At 45.3% G+C, this 18,539-nt stretch overlaps 1 protein-coding gene across 3 annotated transcripts in view; it reads left to right on the top strand.

The window, feature by feature from the left end:
• Nucleotides 1-18,539, top strand: part of PACS2 (phosphofurin acidic cluster sorting protein 2) — a 162,116-nt gene that overhangs the window by 119,462 nt on the left and 24,115 nt on the right. For all 3 annotated transcript variants that reach the window (XM_032778310.2, XM_032778311.2, XM_032778314.2), the window contains 2 exons: nucleotides 5,088-5,130; nucleotides 12,764-12,806. In XM_032778310.2, coding sequence (XP_032634201.1) covers nucleotides 5,088-5,130; nucleotides 12,764-12,806 — 86 coding nt within the window. The remainder of the gene's footprint in view (nucleotides 1-5,087; nucleotides 5,131-12,763; nucleotides 12,807-18,539) is intronic.

Raw genomic sequence — 18,539 nt, forward strand, 5'->3', positions numbered from 1 at the left:
TTCCTGGCTAAAATGTGAGGTCGTTAGTTTCTAGAATGTATTTATGGGTCTGTTCAAACAACTTCTGCTTTCAGACAAGTACCACATAGGAAATTAGAAAGGTTAGAGAAGCAATTTATCGCATGGAGTGATGGGAAATTATCTCCTAGCTCTGGTTCCTTCAGAAATGGTGCTCACTGATGGCAGTGACTTGAGGGAATTCTTTCTTAAAGTAACATACAGGTAGGACTCTGTTAGCACTATCTAAAGGAATGTGTTGCTTTCTATCATAAGTATAATAACGTGTTCATTTTTTCTTTTGGTTGCTTTCTGAAAAGGAAAAAGAGCTTTCATTTTGATTTTACCATAAGGTATCCTCTTTAGGTTCCTTTCCCCATTCCATACCTTCTATACTTTTCCTGGGCTGGTCTTTTATGCCTTGTTTAACAGCTCCTGCAGGTCTGGGATGCTTAACTTATGCTTCAAATTAAATTCTGTTTGTTCCTTTTCAAACTTGTGCCTCTGGTGGCAGAATGCACTGTTCCAAGGACCACAGAGCCAATTGTTTGGGGAGCCAAAATGCAGGTTTCACAGGAAATAAATTTAAGAAAGGTCATAGAGTCCAGCCCCCTGCCTTCACTAGCAAGACCTAGTACAGATTTTGCCCCAGATCCCTACGTGGCCCCCTCAAGGACTGAGCTCACAACCCTGGGCTTAGCAGGCCAATGCTCAAACCACTGAGCTATCCCTCCCCCCCTAGCCATTTGGTTTTCTAATCCTAGTTGGTATTTGTGGTCTGACAGATGCTGCATTCTGCCCCAGTTCTGAGCTGTCCAGTGACCTGTTCAGTGTTCCAGTCACAAGGCCTTGTAGAGCTCTCCATCTCCCTACTGAGCCAAGGGAAACACCTTCTTCGAAGCTACTCGTCCTTTATGAGGGTCCGTGCTGGAGGCAGCAGCTCTATTCTATAAGCTCACAGAAAATTGCTTTTTAGAAACACTTTAAAAATCTTCCCAGCATCCTGGCACTTGCTCTGTTAAACAAGCTCTAGTGATTTGAGAACACCAAAACCAGAGAGAGAAACCAGTCTCCAAAACCTAGCCATATGTAATGAGCTGCTTTATAACTCGTTTTCTGCCAGTTGATCCTAACTTAATTGACTTCTGCTCTCCTTCCCCCCCAACCCCCCCCCCCCCCCCGCCACTTGTTCTGTTTGTCATGACAAGACTGAAGCATGTACTGCCTGTGATAGACTGCATATTGTCTGAAAGCTTTGCCCCTTTTCTTTGGAGCATCCGCTGACTTTCCCAAAATACAGAGACTGGGGCAGAGGACGGGGGTTTAGGGAGAAAATGATTTGCTGTATTTTGTCTCTTCTGGGTGACGTACTCTCTGTGGTGGGTGGGTGTGGTGGTGGGAGGAGGAGAAATGCTTTAGTTATGGAATAGCTGAAGACTGCTGCGGTCCAGATGAGATTAAATGGTATCAATGGGAAGGGTCATTTACTTACCATGTAGTTAGTGATCTTTCACCTAATGCTGATGACTAGGCCTCATACCAACCGACTACACCTGAAATCTGGGTCGAGGGAGCTACACTGTTCAGGGCTGTGAAAAATTTCCATCACTATAATGTAGCTAAGTCGCCCAAACCCCACTAGAAAACCATCAGCCTAGCTACTGCCTCATGAGGGGGTGGGAATTTACATCAGTGACGGAAAAACTATTTAGGGCTGTAGTCAGTGTCTATACGACCAACACTACTGGTGCATGGCTGTCCTGCTGTAGCACCTTCTGGTTTAGACATACCCTGTTCTCTAGAAGGAAACACTCTGTTGTACAGTACTTATGAATTTTTGTAGGCTTTAGCTGTCATAGCTGGAATAATTTGTCTGCCAGTGGTAACTCACAATTGTTGTCTAGCCAGGTCATTCACTGGCAGTAGACAACGAAGTCGGTGTTACCCATGGTAATTCCAAGTCCACTATGGTTTGCCTTTTGGGTCTTCTGGATCTCATTTGCGTGAACCTACGCTGCAGCTTGGCTCTGGAAATGAAAGCACTGCTCACTTGTATTGGGAAGTCTGTCATTTACCACTTCTTTAAAAATATAGAGTATGTTTGTGATCTCTCCTGCTCCATATTGCAAACTGAATGGCCCCAGTTGTCATCCCATGCATTAAAAAAAGCACACTGGTAGAAAAGTGAGCAGAGAACGTGCCAGAAGAGTAGCACAACTTGTAGTTCTCAGTCACCCTTCTTGACTGTTACTGTTTCATCAAAACCTTTTCTAATGCAGACTAGGCTTTCGTTGGGCTTGTGTCATTTTCTTTTGGACAGAGGCTGGCTTGTAAGGCTTATTCCCCACTGATTGTTTGGAGAAGGGAAGGAGACCAGCAGCCCCCAATTCCAGCTCTGGCCAGTCTGATCCAACCTTAAGAACCAGAAGTTAAATACAAGAGAAGTGTCAGATGAAGGAGCCTGGGACCGTGGTTTTCAAAGCCACTTAAAAAAAATAATAAAAAAATCACACCATAGAATTGCTCGTTTCGATATCTAATCTGGTATGCGTTGTGGTGAGTACTTCAGTACTTCCTGGCAGTCCTGATTACTGGTACATTACAAGATTGGGCACTCAGTCATGTCTCGTGATAGAATAAATTATTTTAACAAGGACTTCAAGAAGGGAATTTTATTTTCATCCACTTTTTCCTAATCCATTTTCATCCTTTAAAAAAAAAAAAAAAAAATTGCCTTGTCTTCCAGTATAACACTTTGCTAACTGCTAAGGCTTTCTGTGGCACTCATTGTTTCTGAGCACCACTTATATGTATGTCTGTCCATCCATCCTGCTGGTGTTTCTCTATTAAAATAGTTAATAGACATAAAAAGAAGAAAACTTTTATACTGCTCAAAAGAACAATATTTAAAGAAGAGCGCATTCTTCCAAACTAAGTGATTTGGGGATAATGCTTCTAACTGAAATCTGTTCAGCTGTCATTTTAAGAACCATTAATCACCTGTCAAAGAACAGTAGTTAAGAAAAGAACCATTACTTGCCATTTAATGGGCAAACTACTATTTTAGAATCACCAGTGTCTCAGCTTTCCCTGGAAGGATTCTGCTCTGGTACTCAGCATTTGTCCTCAGCAGAACTGAACAGGTGTTCTGTTGCAACCGCGTTTGGTTTGGGTTTTTTAGTGCTTAAAGAGAACTTGAATAGCAATAAGATTAAGATGCATGATACTCTGGTACTTTCATCATTCCACTGAGTGGCCAGCAGTGTGAAGCTAACAGGTGAGGACAGCTCTTATCTACTGTAGCTGAGGAAGGAAAGGACTGAGATTTCATTGCTGTTTTATCCCAACTGCTCTACAACTTCCGTTTGAGATTTCTTGGGGCCGTGGATCAATAGCACTTCCCAGTTTCTCTGCTGCGTACTCTAGCAGGATTTGTTCAGGGAGGTTTCTAGAGGTTACATGGCAAGGGCTGGCACTGGAGTTAAAAGGGTGTGATGGAAAGTTTAGATAAAGGACACAGGAGTCTGTATAATCAGTTCTTGCTCAGTATGGCTGAAGCATGAAGAAAATGGCTGGGTCGAGAAGTGAGCAGAGCCTTGGTTCCATCCCAATGCTCCTACCAGCTGAGCCAGTGCAAGGGTAAGATGCACCATAAGAAGGGCTATGGTGAAACACCCCCTGCCCCTGAAGCAGGGAGGAAGCTGTGCCTGAGTCACACATCCCTCAGCTGCATGCCACCCCTTACACAGGGCTGGGAGGAAGCTGTTTAGCCAGTCCCACTTGTGCAGTTGTCAGCATTTTTCATGTTTCCATGCCTTTTCAGAGGATCTGCTGCAGAGAACACCACAGGGCGGCTTGTTTCTTTTGATGGACTCTATGTCTTGAGTGTTTGAGCTGCGCTCTGCAGTAGTCCAGGCTATAGCAAACACCTTTCTTGCCGGAGTGTAAAGCTCCCAGCATTCAAAAATCGTGAGATTTAAAACTCTCCCACCTGTTGTCTTTGACTTCAGATTGAGCCTGAGACGTGCACACACACACTTCAGGCCTCTCCACTGGCCCTCTCCTGACCTCTGCCATTCTGTCCCTATCCTTGCACCTCTCGTAGTGTCCTTCCATGTTGCCCTAGAGGTTTTTTCCCACCAAGCATCATAGTTATTTTCCCTTCCCCCTCTCCTACCCATCATTTTTCCCTCTTGTCTCCCTGCCTCACAAGTGTGCCTCCTGCTCCCTCTCCTTCCTGTGCACCACCACAGCTCCACAGATCTCCTCTCCCCTCCTCCATGTTTCTGAATGCTGGGCAGGGCTGATATGCCACCTCGTTCAAAGTGTAAGTCATGTCATCGCTGCACTTGAGACTGTACGTGGGACATCTCATCTCTGTCCCTTTACACTGACTGGGGGAGCCATCTGCCTCTCCTCCCAGCCCTTCTGAAGTCACTATTTCCAGTTCACTTCCTAAATATCAGTGATCTCCCAAGAGCACTCTGGGCCTGGGCTTTGTTTGTGCTGTCTGTCTCACTCAGGGTGTAAGCTCCTTTGTGGCAGGGTTACCTGTTCTTGTGCATGTGTGTGTCTGGTGCCACACGAATAAGGTGTCATGGCTTGTTAACTCGTGGCAGGATAACTGCTTTAGTGATTCTGGGATTTGCAAGGTATGCCACTCGACTGCAAAGTGGGACTCGTGAAGGCAATGTGTTCCGAGAGCTTCAGTTATTAGTAAGTAACCTGCAGGTCTCTGTATTGCTGGTGATGTATGTTGTGGCACGGGTTCATTTCTTTGCAGTAGGAGGTCATGTGTATGAGCATAGCTACTGCCATGTCATTAAGCATGTTTCTCTTTTTAAAAAAAAAACAGCAAGGGGGGGCGGGGACTTCCGGTTTTATTTTAAGAAGATTCCTGAGGAGATACAATACTCCCCAGCTGGTGTAGAATCTCAGAGTATTGTCAGAGGGACTCTGAGAGAAGAAATAGAATTGGCGCTTGCACATTTTCAGTTCCTGCTGCATGCTTGATTGAAACAGTAACGTGGATTTTTTGTCTCAGCGTTGAAAGAACTCCTTATTAATCACTCTCTCCTTGTTGTTTGTAGCCCTGATGAAGAATCATCCCAGAAGTTCATTCCCTTTGTTGGGGTGAGTATTTGCTTTGATGTGCAGCTTAAAGTTTGATGAATTTCATAAAACAAGGTTGATTATTAACAATCTCACTTGGCTTCATAGATTCTAAGGCCCAAAAGGGATGATTAGATCCTGCAGGCTGACATTCTATGGCATAACACAGGCCACAGATTTTCACGTAATTACCCCTGTCCTGAGTCCAGTGCTTGTCTTTGACTAGAGCAAATCTTCCAGAAATGCATCTACTATTGATCTGAAGACTTCAAGAGATGAAGAATCTATCACCTACCAGCCCATCTGCTCTTAAAAGAATCAAACTTACCAGTAAAGCCCTTCCTGAAATTGAGCTGCGGATTTACCTGGAAACTGTTCCAGTTGAGAAAAGTCTTACTGTTTTCTCTCTGCAACCAACTCTGGCACTTCATATTACACATTTGTGTACCACTTTACCTGTTGCTGCACAGAATTGTATGGTACCTAGTGCATGGTAAATAGAATCATAGGGCTGGAAGGGATCTCGAGAGGTCATCTAGTCCAGTCTCCTGTAGTCATGGCAGCACGCGGTATTATCTAGAGTTTAGACCATTCCTGTCAGGTAAATAAATGCTCTAAAATGAGAAATGTTATGCAAAGCAAATCTAATGCTAAATAAACTTTTAATTACAAAACTGAATCCCTTTAAAGCCAGGACACACATAGTTAACAGCCTCAAATGTTACCCTGCCAGCATAATATTGCATATAAAGGAATGCATATTACATCACTGTAACTTGAACTCTGAATCAAAATAAATTTTTACCAATAATCTCAAAATGAAAACATGTCCTTTTTGAAAAAGAAACCTACAAATTATATAGCTGCATTTTAAGGCTCTTTAAAAGAGAGTGGGGGCGTGGATTAGCCCATCCCCTCGTTAATTTGTTCATCCATTAGGCCTAATTTCCAAGACACTAGTTTTGGTCCATTGATTTCCAGTCCCACACTTGTTTAAGTTATGTCTGGTACAATCCTGGAGTTATATCAGCATTCCTTTTAGCTGTCCCCTTTTGCACCTTTTCCCACCAGCAGTTGTTGTAGGTTATTGTGACCCTTCATGAATTTTCATTCATTTTCCACAGTTGAGCTCACAATTAGGTTAAATGTGTAGGCCCGGTTATCAGAACAGACCACACTGAAAACACACCCGTTGGGGTGGCAATTCCCACATAGAATTTCTTTTGAGGCTCTGTTGAATTTTTTTTAAATCCATTTAATATGTTGAACTAACAGACTAGTTGTAGAGTGGTACTAGGCCAAACACTTTAAAGAGGCCCAAGTATATTATCACAATGCAGGTACCCTTATCAACCAAACTTCCAACTTCATCCAAAAATTCAAATTTGACAAAGAGCTATTTTCCTTTAACTCAAGTTGGTTTTGGCACAGTTTGTATGAAATCTGCTAACCTTCCAGTTTTCTCAGTACTAGTGTTTTAATGTTCAAAACATGTGACTGAGAGCTGGGTGACTCTGGCCCAACATCCAGCCTATATCTAAATCTTGCATTTCTTTCTGCATTCCATCTCTAAGATCCAGCCTTGCCTCTCCTGTCCAACCACACAACTAAAGTTCTTGTCCATGCTCTCATCTCGTGTTTTGATTACTGTAACATCCTTCTCTCTGGCCTTGGCAAGATTGCATTTGTCCTGCTATTATCCATTCAGAATATTGCTGGAAAGGTTATTTCCTAGCTCATCACTAATCTTGTCACCCCCTCTCTCTTTTTAATCCTTGCCCTGGCTCCCCCTTCTCTATTATGTCAAACACAAGCTTCCCTTCTCCACTTTCTAGGCCCTACAGTCAATCCCCAGCCTGGCAGCTCTTGTTTGCTATCGAGCTTCAGTGCTCTTCTATTGGCCTGTGATACCAACCTCCAATGCCCACTTGTTAGATGTTCCCACTGGCACCATTGTACTTTCTCCCATGCTGCACCTCACGCTTGGGAAGAGCTCTCCTGTGAACATGCGAAACCCTACCTCCTTCTCCACCTTCAGCTCTCTCGTCAGAACTCTCCTTGGTCCTGAGGCCCACAAAGAACTTGACAGCCGCTAAGTGGTTGGTGTGCAGAAACCATTGCCTGTTATGCTGCCCAGTATTGTCTCATTGTTTACTTGTACTGCACTGTCTGCCTATACTGATGCTGTCTCTGGTTTTGCACTTAGATCATCAGCTCCTTTGGGCAGGAGGTGCCATCTTTTTGTTCTGTATGTACTGCACCTAGCACAATGGGGTCCTGGTCCTTGATCCAGGCTCCTGGGTGCTATGGCTAAATTCATAGTGAGTGAGTTGCTATTCCCCTTATCCTGCCATTGTGGGCATGCTGAGAGAAATAGAAACTTTTGTGTTGCTTGCCCTTCTGGTGCTGATGTGTTTCGTAGCAATGGAGCAATCTTACCTTTCTTGGGTTTACTTTTTTCTTGGTTAGGTTATTCAATCCTCTAACATTTCAGGTTATAATATTAAATGGAATTTATACCTGAAAGGATGACCTGTTGATTTCTCTTCAGCCACTAGATGTCTCTGCTCTGTGGTTTTTGTTGCATTCTAATATCTTCCCTTGCTTTTTTGTGTGTGTGTGTGGATGGGGAGAGGGGGGTGAATTGTTCTTCCTCCTCCTGATCATCTTAAGTCAGCTTTTGTGTGTTTTGTGTAGAGCAGTAATACTTCCGGGTGTAAGTGTCAAAGTCCCAAATGCCTTGGAGCTGTAAGCAGGTCTTATCCTAAGGCTGACCTCTGGTTCAGGTTGACCTTGCTTTCACCTTCATGTCTTTCTCTGTCCTAAGATGTAGCCTTCCCAGGAAATCTGTCTTTGCAGCTCTGCTGTTAATATACTCCTTTATTAACTAAGGTACTAATCTCCCTGAGGCTGTGAGGTGAATAATGCTGACTTTTCCAAGCTGACAAGTATTCTCATGACTTTGAGTGTCAAGCAAGCTCTGGGATCAATGAATTTTTCTGAGTCATGGCTTACTGCTGGGTGTGTGTCCTTTATGTGAAGTGTTTCAGCTCTCCTAATGAATGGGAGAGGAGCTAAGATATTAGGCTTGAAGTGGTATGAATCCCGCACACAATACAACTTTCAGGTTTTTATAAGGGTCTCCTCTTAGGTTTAGTTCTCATTGTAATCTGCCAAATAAAGTTTGAAGGAATACTGGTTCAGCAGTTCTCACATTGACTGATTTTAAATGAGCATTGCTTCTTTATTTTGAATGAGTGAAGAACATTCTCTCTTGAAAAAAGATGAAAAGTTTCTATTTTGCATTCAAAAAACTGCCAAGTAGAAACACTCTCACTTGTTATTTATGAGCCCTTGACACACTCTTTAGCCTCAGGGCCCACACTCAAATTTAGGTAACTACATCCTACTGTCCTGATTTCCCCCTCCAATTTCATAGATTAAACCCACAAGGAACCATTATGATTGTGGTCCACAGAATTTCCCCTTGCAATTCCTGCATCAAGCTCAATAACTTGCAGGTGAACCAGAGAACATATTTTTAGAAATCCAATGTAGATTTGAAAGCCCTGAAATGATGGCGAATCCACGCCATTCTCTGGTAAGTGGCTGCAGGGATTGCCACCCTTACCTACAAAAACTTGTGGCTTTTTCCCAGTATCAATTTATGAAGTTTCCACTTTCAGCAAGTGTCGTTTTATCCCTTCACTATCTTAAGGTATGTCTGCGCTAGAAACACTACAGCATCACAGCCATAGTGACGGAAAGGGTGCTTCCCTTCCTGTGGTAAATCCACCCCTCTGAGGGCTGATCTCCGTTTGAAATGCTACGGTGGCACAACTGCAGCGCTTCAGTGGAGACCCCACCTATGCCAACAGAATGGGTTCTCCTGTTGGTGTAAGTAATCCACCTTACAAGAGAGGGTCACTAGGTTGATAGAAGAATTCTTCTGTGTCCTAGCACTGTCTACACTGGGGGATAGGTCAGCATAACTACATCTCTCAGGAGTGTGAATTTTTCGTACCTCAAAATAACTTTCTGGAGTAGACCAGCCCTTTGAGTCCTGTACTATTTATGTACTTCGACCATGTTCAAGTCATCTCTTAATCTTCTTTTTGTTAAGCTAAATAGATTGAAGTGGTTTAATTTTTCACTGTACAGCAGGTTTTCCAGGCTTCAGAATCATTCCTGTGGCTCTTTTCTGAACTTTTTAGTTTGGCAGTATCCTTTTTGAAGTCAGATAACAGCACTGGATAGAAAATTCTAGTAATGATTTTGCCAGTGTTATATACAGAGGTAATTACACATCACCTATGTTCCCCTGCTTATACATCCAAGCGTCATCTTAGCCCTCTTAACCACAGTGTTGCAGTGCTGTCTTGATTTTTCTGTGATTTGTTAAATCAGTATTGTGTGGTACTAAGATACAAACGTACAAGAACATTATGTCAACACAACTCTCTCAAACCAAATTAGCTTCATCAAGAAACAGTACCAGGCTGCTTTGAAAAGGCCTTTTTTTCATAAAACTTAACTGGCATTTAATTCTGCTACCATCTTAAATAAGGCAATCAGTAAAGAATTAAACCATTCTATTATTGATTCCCAGCATTGATGTCAAGCTAATTGGCCTGTAGTTACCCAGATGACCCCATTATAAATATTGGCATGACACCACCTTTCTTCCTGTGGATCTTCCTTAGAGTTCCAAGTTTATTTAAAATAAGCATTGAGTGTTCATTTTGTTCATTGGCCAAAATCTTTTCAAACTGTTGGTTGCAAGTAATACTGTCCTGCTGATTTTTAAACTTCTTTAACTTTAGAACAGGGGTCGGCAACCTATGGCATGCGTGTCAAAGACGGCATGCAAGCCAATTTTCAATGGCACGCTGGAGCCTGCCAGGACTCCATCATGCCACTAAAAATCCTGCCCAGCCCGGCGCGCTCTCCTTTGCCCTCCACTTCCCCCGCGGGGCAGGGAGCAGAAGCATAGCCATGTGCACGGGGTGGGCAAATGGCCCCACTCTCCCAGCACGGCAAGCCGCGGGCTCCCGGGCCGGAACGCGGGGCTGAGCATAGCAAGCTGCCGGCTCCTCTCCCACCTTCTCCCCTCTCCTGGAGCCCTGCCGCTGTGCGGAGCACTCTGGGAGTTGGGGCTGCGCACTCCTGAGGGCAGTGTTTGGCTCTGCGGGGAGGCAGAGATGCTCCCTGCTCAAGTGGAGGGGCGGGGCTGTGTGGTCCCGCAGAGCAGTGTATCTAGCTCTGTGTGGAGCCTCATGGTAAGGGGTCCAGGGCTGGGGGGGTTGGTTAAGGGCTGGGGGCAGGGAGCAGGGTGGGTTGATGGGGGGGTGGGATCGCCCGGGGAGCGGCTTAGGCGGCGGAGGGTTGATGGGGCATGGAGTCCAGGGTTTGTGGCGCAACGGGGGCAGGGCAGTCAGGCGACTGGGAGACGAAAAGCGGGTCCTGAGGGGGAAGTTAGTGAGTGGGGGGTTCTGTAAGGGGGTGGTGGTAGGCGGAGCAAAGGAGCTGAGGGGTTGTATGAGCATTCGCCGAGACCAGCTTGCAGACCGGCAGAGCGCCCTTTTGGGCATGCCACTACCTAAGCAGCACTGTGCGGGGCCTGGAGCCGCGACCTGTGTATGCGTGGAGTTATCGGGGGGTTCCTGTCAGGAGGCAGGGGATGTGGAGAGGAGTTGGAGGCAAGATTGGTGGGGGGGTTCGGATGGTTTGGGAGTTCTGGAGGCTGTCGGAAGACCAGGGCAGTGGTGGATAAGGCATGGGAGTCCTTTGGGGGTCTGGTGGGGATGACTAGGCGTTGGTGTGGAGGGTCGGGGCGTCAGGGAACAGAGGTTAGAGTCCAGTCTGGGCGACATGGAAGGAGGCCTTAAGGGTGGGGTGCGATCAACAGGAGGGGGTGTCATGAGGACAAGAGCAGCGGGGTTGGAGAGTTTTAGGGGGGGCGGTCACCCAGCAGCTCCCCTGAGCCCTGATTCCGACTCCCCTCCCCCCCACACACCACATCTCTCCGGCCCTGACCCGCACCCTCCGCGAGGCCTGCCCTGAGCCTTGTAACCCCTCCCTACATACCCAGCCTCTACTGATTCCTTATCCCCCCACCCGCAACCAGCCCTGATTCTGGCACCCCACCCACTACCCAGCGCCCCCTCTGCCCTGTCACCTATCACCCCTCACTACCCAGCCCACAGCCCTGAACTCCAGCCCTCTGCCCCAGCCTCTCTGGGACTCTGGCCGTCAGCCCCGCACAGCCGATGCTGGCTGGGGTTCTGGCTGATGGACCCTTGCCAGCCGGGGTCCGGCGCAGGCCCGCTCAGCCCGCTGCCAACCTAGGTGAACAGAACCCCAGACCAGCAGCGGGCTGAGCAGGCCGGCAGTGTAAGATCAACATTTTAATTTCATTTTAAATGAAGCTTCTTAAACATTTTGAAAACCCTGTTTATTTTACAATACAACACTAGTTTAGTTATATAATATATAGACTTAGAGAGAGAGACCTTCTAAAAAACATTAAAATGCATTACCGGCACGCAAAACCTTAAATTAGAGTGAATAAATGAAGACTTGGCACACCGCTTCTGAAAGGTTGCTGACCCCTGCTTTAGAAGATGCTGTTTAACAGCCTCCTTAATGTTTGATTGGAAAGTGTTTCATCACTGTATATGAATACATCACCTGGCTTCTTTCCAAATACAGAGCAGGAATAGTTAGCGAATGCTTCTTCTGCCTTCTCTGTATCAGACAGTTTTATCATCTCACCTGGTGATCAATTCCTGATCAGTTTAAAAAATGTATTGTCCTTAACCCCACTAGTCATAGATTTTTTTCGTTGACATGTTTAGCTTTCTTTATCTTTTATTGCATTTCATAACTTCTGATTTATATTTATTGCTGTTAACTTTTCCTTTTCCTCATTTGTTATACTTTGTCTTTATTTTGTATTGCTGCTTTCACTTCCCTGTTAAACCAGGATTCTTTAATGAGTGCAGCCATCTTCCATGATTGTGGAATTGCGAATCAGATCATGTTCACTTGCACTTAGGTAACCACTGATTCTTTGTTCAGTTCATCTTTATCCGACACAGTGAGATGTCTAGTGTAGAATTAACTGGTGTTGGTTGCATTAATTCTGGTGCTAGACAATTATAATTTAGATACTGTTTTCTTCCTGGCTATCTCATAGTGTTGGGGTAAACTGTTAAACAGAAACTCTCTTGCACCCGAGATGTGGCTGCATTTCGATGGTACTTGAAGTGGTGTAGCCAAAAATGATTTTCTGTTGTCTTTCTGCTCCCATTCCTGTTCCTAGGGGCAGCAGGGGACCGGTATGGTCTCTGGTATAAGTTTGAGCAGTCTCAGGGTTAATTCAAGTTACACTGGCTGATAACCATCCTTAGGTTCCATGCCCCCTTTACACGGAGACGGGACTGTTAAGTTAGTATAGCTGGTTGTATGCCAGTGGGGGATTTCTATCCCCAGTAGAGTACTCCACTGCCTACTTGCACCATCTTTCTGGCCCTTTTGCATCACCAGAGTGATGAGAAAGGGATTTGTGAGACTGAGCGTCTGGCCCACAGTTTTTCCAAGTGATGGAGCTGACTAATGCATATAATAAACTCAATTGTGTTTTCCATTCCAGGTGGTAAAGGTTGGAATAGTGGAACAGTCCTCAGCAACATCAGGTAATAGAACCTTTGCTTGCTTTTCATTGCTATCTGTAGCATTCCAGATTGGAGCTGTAATATCTACATTACGAGAATGCCTGAATGCATGAGTCTAGTGGCACAAGGTCAGAGTTAGCAATCATGGCATGTTAGGGTTTCTTGACAGGGAGAAAGTTATACCGGTATAAGATAGGGTGTGAATTTAAAGTGCTGAACTCCCCATGTGGATGTACTATTCTGGTATAAAAGAGCCTTTTTCTCGTTTAGTTTGTCACTTTGGAAGTGGTTTAAGTTCAGCAGAAAAAATCCACTCTTATCCCAGAGTAAGTATGTTCACATGGGGTGTTTATGCTGGTATAACTGGAAACATTTCTGTGTAAACAACCACTAAAAAAAAAAAGTGCAACATCAGTGTAAACTTGAATTCAGTGCATGGTTTCATTTGACATACATAGTAATAAAGTTCCGAGTTTGTTTCCTGATTAAATCTGTAAGTCACACATGCACTTGGAGGACTGTAGCTCAGGTTCTAGCAGCCTGTTTTGCTGTCACCATCTCACTGCAGTCCTCCAGCAGAAATGGGAGTTGAGGATATTGGCTAAAATTGTCTCACACAAGAACTACATGAAAAGAACACTATTAGGGTTACAAAAGCAAGCACTCAAACAGAATTAGGGATGTCCATGCAACCTTAATTCAGCCCCTTGTGGGTCTGCATTGATAGTATGTGATCATGTAATTGAAGACTATTTTTTCTACAGGATCTGCCTTTTTCAGTGCACAAGATGGACAGCTATTCAATATTTTACTCCTAGGTGTTCAACATGAGGCCTCAGGCTTTATGTATTGCACACTATTCAAACCCTGCACTGAAGACAGAATTACTCATTTTCAAGTTGGCTTTTCTATGGTGCTCGTCACCAGTAGTATCTGAGTGTTTCACGAACATAAATTAATCTTTGACACCCTTGTGAGGTGAGGGGGTATTGTCCCCATTTACAGATGGAGAATTGAGGCACAGAGATTAACATCTGAAGTATCCACTAATTTTAGATGCCCAATTTGAAATCTGCAGGAATTTTCAGAGTACTTGGCATTATATAGCACTTTATACGTTGCATGCACATGTCCCATTGACTTCATCTGCAGCTGTGAGCACTCAGTGCTTCTGCAAATCAGACCTCATGGTTTCAAGTTGGGCCCCAGAAAATGAGGAACACCCAATTAATGATCACCTGTGCAATGTCTGGTTTAAGTGACTTGTGCAGCATCATATAGTACTCTGTGGCAGGGATAGAATCCAGTTCTCTAGGGCAGCATTTGACTGCCTTAACCATGAGACTGTCCTTTTTCTTCCTACAGCCCTCTACCTCATTCACTACTCTCCTTCCAAATTCTGCAACAAATGGAGTGGAGGTGCTACAGACAACAGCCTCCTTCACTACACAGCCCTGATTCATCCCCAGAGCAGCCCCATCCTGCGCACTGAATGAAGTCGGGGTTTTGTGGAAAATGTGAGCACTGCTCAGTCCCAATCTCCCTCCTTGGGGGTACTTGTCCAGTCTCAGTCCCCTCCACTTCAGCTTCCTGTTCAAGTCTTTGCCCCGCCGTACCACTTCACCCCCAGTACACTGGCTCCTCGTCAGATCTGTCGTCTCCTCCTTTCTTCTGTCCACTGGTTCTTAGTCCCAGTCTCCCCGTGGTCGTCTTGTTATCTTGGTCTTGCTCCCAATGCCCAATCCCCATCTAGTTTCCCTCCCTGGCTCCCAGTCTCCTTTCTCAGCTTGGAAATCTTCTCTTCCCCAGGCTCCTTGTCCCAATCTACTCCAGGTTCCGTCTGCACTCAAATCAGGCAGCTTCCTCCTCCATGCTGCCTGGGCTCAGCAAGCGGTCATCTGCTCTCAGTTCAGGAGCCCAGACCTGGCACAGTTCAGAGCTGCAGTTCCAAGGATAGTCTTGGTCACCTTTGAGCTGGAGCATGGTCAGTGCAGATGGAATGTTCAGGGAATTTATATGCGAAAAATCTAAGAAGAATTCTTTGAGCAAACTGCAATTTTCAAAAGGTTCTAACTTTGGTCAAATTTGGGCAGATTTTCATGGGAAAAGCAAGTGACACATCCCTGATACAAAAGCCAGCCCCTATCAATTTTTAAGTCCCTTTTCCAAAGCATGGGGATACTAGAGCTCTTCAAAGAAAGTTGCTAGAACTTCCAATTATGGGGAAACATACATTTGTTCCTAACCTTATTCTCTGAAACCGTTGAGCCATTTTGTCTGAAATTTTCCAAAACCAAAAAAAAACCCTGGACACCTGGCATTGAAAGTTTCAGCCCTAGCGATTAGTTTGGCAAAGTTACAAGCAACTGAAAACAGGCTGATAATGGTAAATGTTGGCCAACCTTAATATAGGTGGTGCTGCCAGCTTCCTAGGTATATGGTGGCATGTCGGGTTCTTCATATATGAGCTTGGGATGGTCATATTACAAACTACTACCAATATCATCTGTACATCGCTGCCCTGACACACACACACAGTTATCTTAGGAAACTTTTAGTGTCCTAAATTACTGGGACTGTTTCTTGTATCCTTCCACCAGTAAAGCCACATGTCTTGTTACCATGGTTTGGATTGGCCCTAGACCTGTGCATGGAGGTAACCCTACATATGTGGCTCTCCTTCCTACACCACAGGACTCTGCCATGTTCCTGGCAGTATCCATCCCACCATGCCTCTGGAGGTTTCTCCGCAAGGCCCAAGGGAGTAGGTTCAGGAGGGCTAGGGCGGGTGGAGTGAGGGGAACAGATGAGGAGAAGAAGTGAATATTAGTCAAAAATAATACAACACCAGACTATTTATTCTCAGCAGCTCCCTGTGCCCATCTCAGGGTTGGAGGGTCATCTGTGGCCAGGGTGCTGGAATTCCAGAGAGGCCCACAATCTTAGGGTGGATGGCTTTGTCCTCCCGTATATCCCCTTAGCTCTGCCAGGCTTGGTTTCTTCTGCAGAGGACAAACTGTCCCCATTGGGACACTCTGGGAGGAGGCCTACAAGAGGATCCTCAGACTTCCCCTGGCCATTCCCACAGGACTTTGTGATGCTTCCTTGGGTACCCAGGGCTGTAAGGCACCTTGCTACCATGTGGCTTTAGTGCGAGAAGCAGTGTCTGTGCCTGCCAGGGATCAGCTCCCCGACTCCACTGACCCTGGACAGCACCAGCCCTGCCCTCTGGGCCTCGGAGGCCCCACTGTCACTCTGCCGGTTAGCAACTGGCACACTCCTGCGTCCTCTGAGCATCTACCTGCAGTGTCCAGTCCCTGCTCCATTGGACACTCTCAGCATTCACAGATACCTGCCTCAAAGGAACAGCACCCCCCCGTTTATCAGTTCCACCTCCATTCACCCCCCCCCGGTTCACACACAGCACTTAGACAGGGTTATAGTGAAAGCAAGTATACGTTTATTTAACAAAGGGTGGAGATGCAAGTAGAAGTATTGGAGAAAAGGGTTACATATACAATAAATCATAACATGCCTTCTAGAGCCTGGAGTTAATGAACAAGAGACTCTTGTGTCTTGCAGAGTTTGCTCACCCCAAATCCTTGCAGCGCTTTATAGCCAGGCATGGCTGTGATCCCCCTTTCCCGAGACAAGCATGTTTGTCAGTTTGCCTCCTCTGTGAACTATTCAGTGTCCCTTTGCACTTCAAGATATACCAGACCAATCCGATGTCTGTGTTTGTCAATAGGACATCCTCCTGCTGTTTGCAAAACCTAGAGGAAGGAACAATCTCTGACTTGGCACCTGGTTCAAACAGTGTGTGGCATAAATACACAATACACAAATGTCCAGCCGGGGTGGGAGAGACCTGTTACTGCCTGCATGAAAGGAATTATCTCCGAGGTCTGGCACCTCCTGGTGACCTGCCTCAACTCGAAGACCTTAAAAGCATAATCTTCAGTATAGATGCATAGCTTCTTTACCATTATCCATACACATATTTCATAATGATTATGGCAACTAGTGGGCTACTGGCTCTCAGTAGAGATCTCACATGTCACCTTCAGTGAACTATTATGCAGATACCTAACCCTGGGGATCTCTGTGCACTGCTGGACCCTCTGACAGTTGGCACCAATGGGTGCCTGGGTCATACTTCCCTAGGTGGAAAATATGTTGGCCCCTGAGTCCAACTGCACAGGGCTTATAGGGCAGGAGAGACTAAAGCTGATCTGTCAGAACAAATGAAAAATAATAGTTCTAGTGCATTGGCTCTCAAACTTTTGTACTGGTGACCTGTTTCACACAGCAAGCCTCTGATTGTGACCCCCCCCTTATCAATTAAAAACACTTTTTAATATATTTAATGCCATTATAAATGCTGGAGGCAAAGCGGGGTTTGGGGTGGAGGTTGACAGCTCGCAACTCCCCATGTAATAACCTCGCGACCCCTTAAGGGGTCCCAACCCCCAGTTTGAGAACCCCAGTTCTAGTGTTACTAGACTCTTTGGGCCCTCTGTAGAGCTGGATGGGAGTTGGGCCCTGTTGGCGGGGAACAAACTCCCATCTGTAGCCCTGAAAGGCCATGAGATACCCGACTCTAGCGCTGGCATGTTAATGTCTAGAGAAGCTGCACTGATTTGGCTGAATTTTGTAGTGTAGACTTGCCCACAGATTTATTCTGAAATAGCAGGTATGAAATAGAAGTGAGTTTGGTGCATGTTTGTGTAGAGACCAGCCCTTACTTGAGCTTCAAAGTTCCAGCCCCAGGAAGTTGCTTGGGAAAGGGGTCAGCTAGAGACAGCTTTTCAGTGGTGGTTCCAGCAGCACATGAGTTTGCATTGCATATTTCTTCATAGCAGGAAAACACACTCAGCTCTAAAATGTTCTTAACAAAATGACGAGACAACATTGCAGCCAGGATCTGCCGTGATTTCCGCAGCTGGAATTTTCTTGTCTCTGACATTCAAGCTTTTTGGGCGAGTTTTAGGGTGGGGTTGCCAGTGAAACAATTAGCTTCTGATTTGCAAAGTGTCCTGGAGCCTTCACCCTAGAGTGTTAGGCTTGGCAAAGAGACTATACTGAGATTTCAGTAGGCTCTGCTGAATATCTTAGGCCATCTTTACTGTAGGGATTTCTGCTGTCTGCAGTTGCCCTTGAATTGGGACTTGTGGTTATGGACATCCGTAATACAGACACAGCCTTAGTAATTGTCCATAGAGCATGTGGAGTGATTTTTCGTTCCCTTAAAATTTTTTGCCCAAACCATGCAAATCAGTGACAGTTGATGCCAGCTTTTCTACCATAGTCAGTTGTAATATAAATAACACTGTTCAAAAAAGGCAGGTTAAGGTTTGTCATGCTGGAAAGGACTGTTTTACCCCTCACCCATGACTCAAACTGCTTGAAGAATTGTATTCAAACTTTAAACCTGTGGGGAGGGTGGGTTTTATTAAAGGGATGTTTTTAAACAAGCAGCATTGTGGATATGTTATGCTGATTGTTAAACCTGGCTCATACTGACAAATATACAGAGAGAACCAGTTTTAAACAAAGCCATTTCTACACAACCACGTATTCTAGCAAAAGTTATGTCACTTGGGGTATGAAAAAACACACCCCTGAGCAACATAAGCTTTGCTGGCGTAAGTGGTAGTGTGCACAACACTATGTCGGCGGGAGAGCTACTACTGCCCGTTCCTTGAGGTGGTTTTATGATGTCAATGGGAGACCTCTCTCCTGCCAGCATAGAGT

The sequence above is a fragment of the Chelonoidis abingdonii genome, chromosome 7, assembly GCF_003597395.2.
Source record: "Chelonoidis abingdonii isolate Lonesome George chromosome 7, CheloAbing_2.0, whole genome shotgun sequence".
NCBI lineage: Eukaryota > Metazoa > Chordata > Testudines > Testudinidae > Chelonoidis > Chelonoidis abingdonii.